Below are 12,733 nucleotides of genomic sequence, written 5' to 3'. Positions count from 1 at the left end.
GACCTAATCTCTTATGCCACATTTCCATACTAACAACAGGCCCAAAAAAGTTTTTAAAAGAAGACATGTTACCTTGTGAAGAAACTGACTCGATGTCCAAGAAATAAAGATTTGCAACTTCTCTACCCATCCCAATCATTAATTCCTGTGTAGGCTCCTGAATACCACAAAAAAACTCATCAAACGAGACTCGACAATGCATCTTCTTTGTAATGCAACTAACACTGAAAAGATTGAACTTAAAATGTGGTATGTATAACACATCAGTTAAGACAATATGACTACCCAGACTAATGTTTCATATTCCGACAATGTTTACCAGAACTCCAATAGGAAGGGTTACATTAGTGTCAGGGAGAGTTTTAAAAGAACTAAAGGATGATCGTTGATGAGAAATATGATTGGTTACTCCTGAATCTATCACCCAAGCATTAATGGCATTGACAGCAGTGTTTGTGGAACAGATATAAGGCCTATCAACTCCGGTTAAAGAACAAAGGATAGAGGGAGTGAAAGTACCGGAAATTGGACAAGTGTTTGATGAAGAAGGCACGGAAACTGAGACAGAATGAACCTCGGGTTTAGGATAAGATCTCTATTCCAGCTTTTTCAACTGTTACATTAGCAGTAACTGGAATAGAGATCTTATCATTCCTCTGATTAGGCTTGAAGCTGTTAGGATAACCATGTTTCTTGTAACACTTGTCAACAACATGCCCAACACGATGGCAGTGAGTACAATATGGTCTATCTTTCCTGATATATCCCCCAGATGGTCCACTAGAAGATGAAGAAGAGGACTGAGATTGCGTAAGAGCACCATGTCCTGAAGATTGAGATACATGAAAAGACGTTGTAGAGAGATCCGGAGAATTCAGGACAGAGGCATCCCTTTGACTATCCTCATGGTCAAGAAGATTAAACACCTCTGATAGAGAAGGGGGAGTTTTCTTCATTAATATCCTACTGCGAATACTCGCATAGCTTTCATTCAATCCCATAAGAAAATCAATGACACAGTTAGTTTCTTTCTCAGCCAAGAACTCTTCAACAGTAGATGCAGGTGGTTGAATACTGATTAATTCTTCCCAAAGAGCCTGCGTTTGTATGTGATAGGATGAGAGATCCAAACTCCCCTGACGCAATGAATGAATCTGTCGAAGCTTATAGAGACGCGGAAGATTTGATTTGTGAAAGCGAGTATGCAAATCCTTCCTTATATCAGCAGCATGCTTGATGTAGAGAATGCTAGTGTAGATCTTCTTAGAAACACTATTCAGCAACCAAGATTTGAGCATTCTATTGCAGCGACACCAAATTTTGAAATATTGATCATTCTCCAGAGGTTTAGCAATCGATCCATCCAAGAAACCTAGCTTATTCTTAGCTTCAAGACTAGTTGTCATAGCAATCAACCAGATTCCATAGTTGTTTCCATCTAGGGGTTCTGAGACTAAGACTAGGTCGGGATGATCGGAGTTATGCAAGTAGTATGGAGAATGAATATTGTCAGGACTGTTGGATACCTCAAAGCGATCAGCGGAAGAGATCACAGTAGATTGATGACTGACGAATCGAGCTGCGTCACCAGATGTAGGAGAATGAGACTTCGATGGTTGACGAGCTGGATTGGAGTGAGACGCTTCACCACGAGTCATCAGAGAGAATGGAGAATCTGCGACCGGTGAACTCGGATGAGTAGAACATACTTCGATTTACAGTGTCGCTTTCCTATTGAGAATCGATTCAGCCGAAACGGAGCTTGAATCGCACCGGAGAACGAGGAGAGATGTAAATCGACGGTGGAATGATGATCGGTGAACGAGATCCGGCGAGATTCAGGTGAGAATCCGACGGGAAAATGCGATTGATCGAATGCGAGAAAGTTTGTTAGAGAATGATTGGCTCTGATACCATATGAGTAAACGTAAACATTCTCATTAATTATCAACAATGTACAAGTGGGGTTTATATACATTTCATAATCAACTATAAACTGAGTCTAACCGGTAAGCTAATCAGCTAATACTAAACTGATATGTACAATGACTCTATATACACTAATAACCCGAGAAGAAGCCGGATGGACACAACCACTAGAACAGAGCTCTAGTGTTGGGATATTGTGGTCAAAATGCATGAACAAAGCCCATCCAAACCGAACGACCAAATCAAAGAGAAAAAGGACATATCAAGGTCAGTCAATGAGAACCAGGGGAACTGACTCGCAGACCACATACCAAAACCATAATGAAACAGATAAACGAGTCGATGTGGACATGGGAACTGGACAAACTCAATCGTGTTTTCTCACGAATAAAACAAGACGAGGAAAAGCACAGAGGGCCGAGGCTGGAGGAGAGCAAAGAGAAAGAGTGACTGGGAAGACTGGAGAACCAAGCCATAAACGACTCGCCTACAAGTGGCCACACGTGCCGATAGCAAAAACACTATCTGAGTCGAAACACGATGAACAACCAGAGAGTATTTGACGTGCAAGACCTCCACCACAAAACCCCTCTGAGAATAGACACAAAGAAACCTTCTCGAAGAGACACCAAACGAAGGGAGAGACACGCGCCTCCGCACCAACTGCCGGAACACCAATAGAGGTCGAGACACCATTACAAACATAGATCCGAGACGAAGGAGCCCCCTCCTCCTCAACGGAGCCACACGCTCAAATATTGTGAGACATTGGAAATCTAATGGTAAAACGATTTTGGATGAAACATGACCCAAAACTCCGACTAGCTTCTCCCCACATGAAGAACAGACCTGGCCTGAACTCCAAACAACTGCCTACCTCCTCGACTCTGACTCCCTCATGAACAGGAGCAAAGAGGAGAGAAAACGAAGGATTTCAGAGGCCAAAGCATATCGGAGAGGACAAGTGAAAGATAGAGCTATCAAAGACAAATGAGAGGCCAGGGAAGAGAAAGAGGGCTACAGACGCCGACGAGTCGAACCGTCCTTATTATTTACGTTAATTTAATATTTTAATTTAGTGCTAAATGTGTTGGTAAATTTCATATATTAATGCCTAAAATAGAGATAATATCACTTTTAAATAATACCATTTTTAGAAAAATTACCAAATGTAATAAATTTATTTCACACGTTTTGGTTTGCATGGCTGGTAAATTTTAATTTGTGGTTTTCGGTTATATAAATTAAGTTTAGAACTTTAAAACAATCTCAATGGAGATTTTTCGAAGGGTTTTCAAGTATTAAAAAATAATAAAAAATGAACAAAATAAAGAAAAAAAAAAGTAAAAAGGAGAAAATAAAAAAGCGTAACTCAAAGAAGAAAAAGCCAAAAAGAAACATTGAGAGACTATGTATATATGGAACAATGCCATTTGTTTTCTTTTATTTTCTGTTTAACATTAATTACATAATATATATTTCTACTGTATTCTTGAGAAACTCTTGAAATTTTTTATCCGGTAATTATACTATTTGTTCTCTTTTATTTTCAGTTAAAAATTAGCTATATAATATATAAATATTTCTATTATATTCATGAAAAACCTTGAAAGTTACTCATCATGATGCTCTTAAAACAGAGTCTACCAGTAAATCATTTATAAATAAAAGATATGAAAATAAAAAAGAATAAGAGACTCTCTCTCTCTTTCTCTTTTTGATTAAAAATGAATATGAGACTCACTCAAACAATATACTCTAAAAAGTTTTTGAAAGATCCATCACACACTTATTACCATTGATCAATAGTTTAATATATTAAAACATGTTTTGAGAATTTCTCCCCAATGTCAACGACCTAATAATTTTTAAAAAAATTATAATTAAATTTTAAAAGCTTGATTAATGAAAATACAATATTGATTACATAACCAATTTCAACCAAAAACTTATTTAAAATCAAATATGATAAAACTTGCTTCTCATCAACCACCCAACTTTTTTATCCAATAACGTTACATATATATAATAAGGGAAATTGCATCATGTAGCTCAAAAAAAAAAATTAAAAAAATAATCAAAACTTATTTTCTTTTTCTTCTTTTCTCTTCCTATCTCTATACCTTTTTTAAGAAATCTAATTTTGGTTTTTTGGTTAGTTCACCAATTCCTGCATATATCAAACTATATTTCGTTTTAATTCATAGACAAAATTATACATACACATAGCGAAAACAAATATCTAGATAGTAAAATATTCTCGAAGTAAGTTGAAAAAAAAAAAATTCTCGAAACATGTGTTTTTTTATTAGACCGTAGTTCTAAATTCTAATTGTCGTGAAGGTGTTTGCATTAGGCTTCTGGCTTATTATCCGAGATTCGAATTCGATCCGAGATCTGCTCCAAAAATAAGATATCTGGGGTGTCTAGATCCGAATCTAGATAGTAAAATCTTGGATCCGTCCAAACCGAATCCGGATCTGGATATCTTAATTTTTAGGTCCGGATATCCGGATCCGTATTTCAAAACACAATAAATTTTTAATTTTCATTAATATTTATATCTTATATATTAATATTTATACATATAAATTAATTTTATAATATTATGTTTAGTTTTTACAATATTATAGACATATATATATAAATATTGTATAAATATTTAATTGATGTGTTATTTTTAAAAATGTAGTATTTTTTTAAAAAAAAAATGTTTTTTAATTATTTTTATGGATCCAGATATCCACGGATAATAGAATATAGAGACAGATATCCAAAATCCGGATATCCAAAATCTGGATATCCAGAAACCACGAATCCGGATACGAATATTAAATCCATGGATCCAGATCCGGATACCCTAAATTTTCCGGACATCCGGATCCGTCCGAAACTACTTTGCATAATTGCATTGACCATTCAATAGCCAAATCCGTACCTAACTCTACCTACATAGATATGGATTTTTCAAACAATTAATATATTACATACCATAAAATTAATTATATTTAGAAATATTATGCTCCGTAATGGTTGCTGCAACCATTAATGTTCATAATTTAAAAATTAAGAGAAGTTCTGCCACATTTAATGTTGTACGAGTTGGGCTTTCTATAATTTTCTATGAAATGGTACTCTCTCTCTCTCTCTTTTATAAAAAAAATGTCACTTTAATAGTTTTTAGTTTTATACATATTAAGAAAATTATTGAAATATATTTATATTTTATTAATTATATATGTTTAATCAAATAGTATTTGAGATAAATAAAATTATCTATAGAATTGATTATGTTTGCAGTTAATTTTAAATTGAAAAAAAATATGAATTATTTTAAAATTTTAAAATAACATTTTTATTGAACAAAGAGTATCAAAATGACACTCTTTATAAAATAGAAAAAATATATTTTAATCATTACTGTGCTTTTTCTCCACATTTAAGTGTTAAATTTAGGATGATGTAAATAAAAGCATGATGTCTTTGATATAATCTAATGTATAGAACCGTGTAAGTGTAAAAGTAAATGAATTTCATCCCAAATTTTCAATAATAAGTACTACTTATGTTTTGCAAAGATAAATTGTCTAATGGTTATATATATATATATAATTTAATACATTAATTTTTATCATAAATACATCATTTAACTTAATTAATAATTTTCAATAGATTTAAACTTACCATTAACTATTATTTCTTCCGTCTCTGTTATTTGACATTTTAAATTACTGCACACAGATTAAAAATATTTAATTTGTATATTTTATAACCAAAAACAGCATTAACTATCTATTAATTACAACTCAATTAATAAAAAGAAGTTACAACATAAAAATAGTAGTATAGTATATAAATTTTAATAAAATTTTCATTGAAACTGAAAACAACATCCAATATAAAACAGGAATTTCTCTTAAATAAAAAAAATATATATATATAAAAAAAATAATACTAAAAATACTAAATTAAAAAAAAATACTCCCTCCGTTTCATAATATAAGTAGTTTTGGTTAAAAGCACGAAGATTAAGAAAATTATTATGTTTTTAAAAAGTATTTTATAGTAAATAGGTTAGATATAATTTAACCAATAAAAATAAGTCTATTTAATTTGATTGATCACACTGTATTCAATAAATGTAAAAGTTATCTAGAAATACGAAAACTACTTACATTTTAAACAAAAATATTTTCCTAAAACTAATTACAATATGAAACGGATGGAGTATTAGACATGGTTTGTCTTCTTAATTAGAAGTTCATTTAACATTGGTTTCAGCTAAACATGAAATGGTTCGATATCAAGGAGTACAGTAATATCTATTAACAATACATTATTCTAAAACGAATGGAGTACCTCCAAGAAAACTAAGATCAAATGTCGCTTTCTTTATGGAGCTTTTTATTCCCGATTGATCTATCTTGCTGATCTCGAGGGCTAAGTCTAACCATTATGTCAAGATGATTTAAATTGAATGGGTTCATTCTTTTAGTCTCTCGTAATTAATTTGTAGGTATCCTTTAATTTTTTTGTCGGAAAGATTTTAGAGTCAATTAAATATTGAAGCATTAAATAACCCAAAATTTGGGTCTTGGTCGATAAATATATTTCGTTGATTAGTAGATGTAGTTTCGACAAGACAAAAATCTATCATATTAAAGTATAAATATTTTAACTTTTTGTTTGAAAACATGAATAGTAATAAATAATAAATATAATATTGTTTTCAAACATGGATACCAGTAAGTTATAAAAAAAAAGTAATGAACTTATGTTATTAAAAAATTGGAAGTCCATTACATTATATTAAAAAATAATTGGTTTATGTTACTTGATATACATATTCAAATCAAAATAATAATTTAAAATTGATTTATATCAAAAATTCATTCAAAATATACATATATTCAAAAATTGATTTTTACTATCATATTTTCTAATAACCATTATAAAAATGTTTTCAATATATATAAGAAAAATACAATAAAAAGCTCACATTCAAACGCCAACTTAAATTAAGGCTTTTATATTTCACATTGAAATATAAGATAAATATATGTGATTATTTATATGATTGTACGTATAAAATATTATTGATTATAAGATTACTTATTTGATGGTACGTATAAAATAAGATTAATTATATGATAACACATATTTTTTTGACCTATGATGACACATATATGATATATAATAGTGATTAAGGTGGGCGTTCGGGTTCGTTTTCGGGTTTGTTTGGGAATTCGTGTTTGGTTCAGATCTTTGAGTATTCGGTTCGGATTTGGATAACCAATTTAAATTATTTTTAAAAAATTAAAATTTATTATATGCTTTAATTTTATAAAAAAACTATAAACAATAGAATATCTTACATATAATTGGTTTGGTTTAAATATTTGGATAGATAATTAATAATTATTTAAGTATTTTTGGAGTTTTGGAGTTTTGAGTATATTTTAACTATTTTAGATATTTATGTTTGATTATCTGTATATATTTTCAAGTATTTAAACGAACTTAAAAGAATCATATATATTCTAGATGTTTTTATATATATTAAATCTAAAAATAATTAATATATATAAATATATAAATCTATTTTGGATACCTAAAATACTTCGGTTCGGATCGGATTAGGTTTCAGTTCTTCAAATACCAAACTTTTGAATAATTCAGATATTTAATCAATTTCGGTTCGGATTTGGTACTACTTATTACGGTTCGGTTCTTCGAATTCGAGTTTTTTTTGCCTAACCCTAAATGGTGACATAAAAAACAAATAACACCATATTTTAAAAAAAAATACATCCACGCGGGCGCGCGGATCAAAATCTAGTATTGATTAAAACTTTGTTATTTATTAGTATAACTTTTACCCCTTTTTGAAATGTCGATGTGATTATTGGATTTTTTTCTTAATATTTTAAAATTAATATTACATCCTTTTATAAAGATGCATATGTTGGTAAGAAAATTATTTCAAAAGTATTAATTTTTATATTTTAGTGCATTTTTATTTACTAATAATGATTTATTGTAAACTTCAAAAACACGAATTGCATTTGTGAGTTTTAATTGGTTTAAAATTATATGAAATAATTAGTCACAAGTACAATACATTTATAACTAAGATTTCCTCCTTCCGTTTTGTAAAGAATGTCATTTTACATATTTTACGCAAACTAAATAATAATAAAATATACTATGCCTTCATTTAAATTATAATTATTTGAATAAAAATAATCAAAAAATTGAATATTTGCAGTGTCTACACAAGCTTTATCTCATATTTAGCTAACTACCCAAAACCATTATTAAGCATTGTTTGATTTTTTTTATTACACCATACTGTCCTTATTGATCTAATGTCTACATCGTTTATAGGCTTGAAACATATCATCTAAGGAGACAAACGTAATTTTACTTACCCTTTGACTACATAAATCACCCAAAAAATATTGTTTTGTGCATTCACCTAATTTCCATGTTTCTTTTGTATTTCTAGCTAATTCACTCTAAAACATTATTGGTTGTTTGAAAGAGTAAGAAATAAATTATGATAGTTCTTTTTTAAACAAAAAAGTAATGCTAAAATGGTTCCTCTGATTTTGTATTAAATTGCAATACTAATTTAATATATGATTTTTCAGTTAAATTTTTTATCTCTAACTGATAAGAGTTTTCAATTTATAATTTTGCACCACTTAATTGAAAATATGCTATATAAGTAATTCGCTACAAATGCTATTTTGAAATTGGAATCGGTTTGTTTTATTAAATATAGTGGTTGATTTAATTTTATATTTCAATAATAATAGGAGTATATGACTATTTTTATTATTATAAATGTAATCATGCTTATTTTTATATAGACCAAGTTCATATATTATTCATTATTGTAATTTTTTTGTGCCACTTTTATCTTGTGTAATTTTGAAAGTGCAGTAGGTATTGTACCAATTTATGTCATTAACATAAACGAGAGATGTATAACTGAAAAAAATATTTCATGTGAATATGTTTATTATCAAATGTATTGGAAGGTTTAAGTGTTAATTATATACAACTGTGATGTATGATAGATAAATGATTGCAATAATTGTTTTTTAACAGTAAATAATTCATTGTAATTATCCAAAACATTTGGGGTATCACAACCACAACCAAAAATAAAAGTATAAATCACCAATAGAAAGCACAAAAAAAACTTCAGTAAATTAGAGATAGTGAAGAGAAAATGCAAGTTTAAAAGAATAAAGACAAAGACGGTGCACTATAATTTTTTAAATAATTTAAATGAAGCAGAAGTTCTATAAATTACATTTAGTATAGGTTTTTGAGTCAAAATTTTAAATCATACAAATAATTCGATTAACATATACTTATACACATATATATATATATGTGACCAAAACCTAAAATACAAATATATCTTTAGTGAAATATTTAGGTTAATGTTAAACTGAGTGACATTTCCCCTAAATGTCACGAAATATTAAGGTTTTAGTTAGTGTTATTTTTTAATAAGAGATATATCACTGACAAATTTGAAAAAAAAAAATAAGTTAAACTATTGTATGCAAACTATAAAATTGCTTTGTTTGAAAATGTTTGATGTTTTAACTATTTCACACATTTTAAAATAATAAATACAAGTGCATTAGTTAAATAAAGTTTCACCAATCATATTTTATATCTTATTTATTGTTTTACTTTTAAAGACAAGTGCATTAGTTATACTCTTAAACATCAGTCTTCGAAATACAATAACAAAATGAAAACATCAATCATTCACAGAGGAACTAAATATTAAAATTATATATAACTAAACATGTAAAACATATATTGTATGTATATAATTGAAGAATCATTGTATAGTTTGGGTGGATCAAAATTGCGTTATTTCATTATTTTGAAAGCTAGAGAATATTATAATTTTAAACGAGGCCTAGGGTTGGGCTTGGCCTTGGCCTTTTTAATCTTTGATTGTTCTTACGGAAAAACACCACACCGTTGTTCGCGTTAAAATCCAACATTGGAAATTGCAACTTTAGTACCAACTTGATTGACTAAAGTCGGAAGGTAAACTATGTCTTTTCAGTCCTTGTATGACATACTAAAATTCAATTTTTCTTCTGAAAATTCTCTTTTAAGTTTCAAATAAGATTTTAATCTGCGACATAGTATATAACATGTAGTCTACGTCACCCCCATTAATATTCAAACACGGTGAAAATTGATGATAATTGTTACAAATACATTAACATGTCAATGATTTTAATTCAATTTTCTGAAGAAAAAAATAACTTGTTTCTGTATAAGGTCTTTTTTTCTTTTTAAAGGATTTTCTGTATAATGATGCACATTGTTAAAACAATCAAATTAATTCATAAAATAAATAAATAAAAAAATTTGGATCAAACAAGATTTTATAGATAACTAGTCTCCATTAGAAGAGGAATTGTTTACAAAGATGATATCAAAGCCGGCTAACAACTTTGCTGCAACAAAAGGCAAGCAAAAAACACAAAGATAGAAGCAATCATTATACATAAACAATTAACATCGCAGAGACGCCCTCGTATCTCGCCAACACTAGGCTTAAGCAGTGGAATGACGCCGTAAGAAACAAAGAACACAATCAGTGATCTAATGCTTGTGATTGGTTCTGCAACTAGTGCATGAATAACAATCTTAACGCTGGCTACAATAGCAGAGGCGATGTAACACCAAAATGTTGAGCCTTTGAACAGTACAGAGAACAAATCATTTGTAGAGCAATCTTCCAAACCAAAGGTTGACCTTGCGACACATGAGCAGCAACGATACAAAAGCCATGGTAATAGGAAGGTTGAAGTTGGTTTCAAAAGAGTGTTGATAAACAAGATCTGAAACCACAACCAAGCTAAAAATCTGCAATTTAACATTGAGTATTCCACTCTAGAGGAAGTTAAACAGATCTGAAACCAGGAAGTACTAGGCAACGAACACTCTATAGCAGAGTAGAAGGTAGTAATAGGCAAGGAACACTCTATAGCAGAGTAGAGGATGGACTCAACTATCATAAAGGAATCAATAGTTGGATGGAAATTACCACACAGAGAAGGATAAGATAACAATGGTATCTCTGGTGGGGGAAGTCTAGCGGCAGCTACATACTTTGCAGTGATGGGCCAGAGGCAAGTTACATCCGGAGGGTCTGGTGGTTCCGGAGGGTCTGGTGGATCCGACGGCTTGAGGGGAGAGAGAAATTCAAGCGGGAGGGACTTACACGATGGTGGATCCGGAGGAGGCCTGAACCGTGGCGGCCGGAGAGGAACAGTCAGCATCGGAAACATGAAGGAGGGAGCTTCTTCAGAGGGGGAAAGCTAAACGGCGGTGGTGGAGCAGAGCAGATCCATCCGAGCGGCGCACATTGGGAACCGGGTCTGGGAGGTTTCTTCTAGGGCGAACTCTAACCCTGTTTTTTTGTGTCTTTAGTTAATAAATAAATTATTTCAAACTTACATCAGTTGGTGATAATTAAAGTGGCATATATCTTTTATATATGAATATGTCTTTTACATACATATATGAGATTTTTGAAATTAATCATTAATTTTATTAAACTAAAGAATAATTAAAACATAAGATTAAGATGATGCACTTGTAGAATTCAGAACGGTCATCAATCATATACATGCACTAGTGGCTAGCGCGCTCTGTCACTATAGTTTATATTATGATAATAACAATAGCAGTTGCACAAATGAAGCCATGCACAGGGTTGATGTTGGATTAATTTCACCACCAAAGTAATAAAACGGATTATTCAATGTAGTAAGAGATGTTAATCATTAATGTATAATTTAGAAATGAAAAGGAAAGAAACATGGGGACTTGGGAGAAGAGAAAAGTGATAATCATGTGAAAGAGAGTCATACGATTAAAATAAGCAAACTTTGTTTTGTTCCTCTTTTTTCCTTTTCGTTACTCTCTTTTCATCTTTTTCATTGTTCTTCCCTTTCTTTTGTGATTTAAACCTTTATTTTCAAAAAATTATATGCTTCTTTTTGGAATGAATTTAATTAGGGTTTATAAAAAGGAGAAATCTACCTTGGGTTTCAGTTAAAAGAAGAGCATATAGAGAGCGTGTGGGATGTTAAAGATAACCATTTCAAAGTTTTCACCTTTCTATTCTTCTTCTTTTTTTTTTTTGAACAAATTCTTCTTTCCTCTTCTTTTACATTCTTCTTCATGTGATGGATATTTTAGTTAGTTTACGTTTCGATAAGACATTCAATGGAGTCTTTCGTACAAAAATCACATTATTTCAAAACGAAATTAGAACATTTTCTATTTTCTTAGAATTGCGTAGGGGGTCGTTTTTTTTTAATAAGGAACATTTTGTTTTGTTATAACATAACTGATTTGATAGACTTAACTGTCATTACTAAATATTTTTATCAGAACAAATAAAAGAACCATAGTTTCGTTAAACTATGCACTAGTTAATTATATTTTTGAAAATTCTCATTTAATTATTGGAGTACTGGTTTTAGGAAAGAAGAAAATAAAAAGAGGAATGAAAAGCGAAGATAAAAGGTGGAATGTAAATAAAGAAAAGAACAGTAAAATGGTATCAAACACAAATAAAGAATTTACTTTTCTCCTACAAAGAAAACAAAAGAATACAAAGAAAGAACAAAAAAAGCCTTATTTACCATTTACCACTTTTGATTTTTTTTTTTCCTGTTTTTTTTCCTTATTTTCTCTGTCCATTTTCTTTATGATTTGCTTCTCTTCTCCTTTCTGAACCTAA

General features: G+C 30.2%; 1 protein-coding gene across 1 annotated transcript; it reads right to left on the bottom strand.

Moving 5' to 3' along the window:
- Positions 1 to 581: 581 nt before the first annotated feature.
- Positions 582 to 1,658, bottom strand: LOC106344636. The gene has a single exon (XM_013783973.1). It carries the CDS (start codon positions 1,656 to 1,658, stop codon positions 582 to 584), a length of 1,077 nt encoding a protein of 358 aa, XP_013639427.1.
- Positions 1,659 to 12,733: the final 11,075 nt, after the last annotated feature.

This window comes from Brassica oleracea, chromosome C5 (assembly GCF_000695525.1).
Source record: "Brassica oleracea var. oleracea cultivar TO1000 chromosome C5, BOL, whole genome shotgun sequence".
NCBI classification, from domain to species: Eukaryota; Viridiplantae; Streptophyta; class Magnoliopsida; order Brassicales; family Brassicaceae; genus Brassica; species Brassica oleracea.
The sequence above is the reverse complement of the archived record's forward strand: the minus strand, read 5'-3'. Positions and strand labels throughout refer to the sequence as shown.

Coding starts and splice junctions, on each gene's coding strand:
- LOC106344636 (XM_013783973.1), bottom strand. CDS start 1,658: ATGACTCGTGGTGAAGCGTCTCACTCCAATCCAGCTCGTCAACCATCG.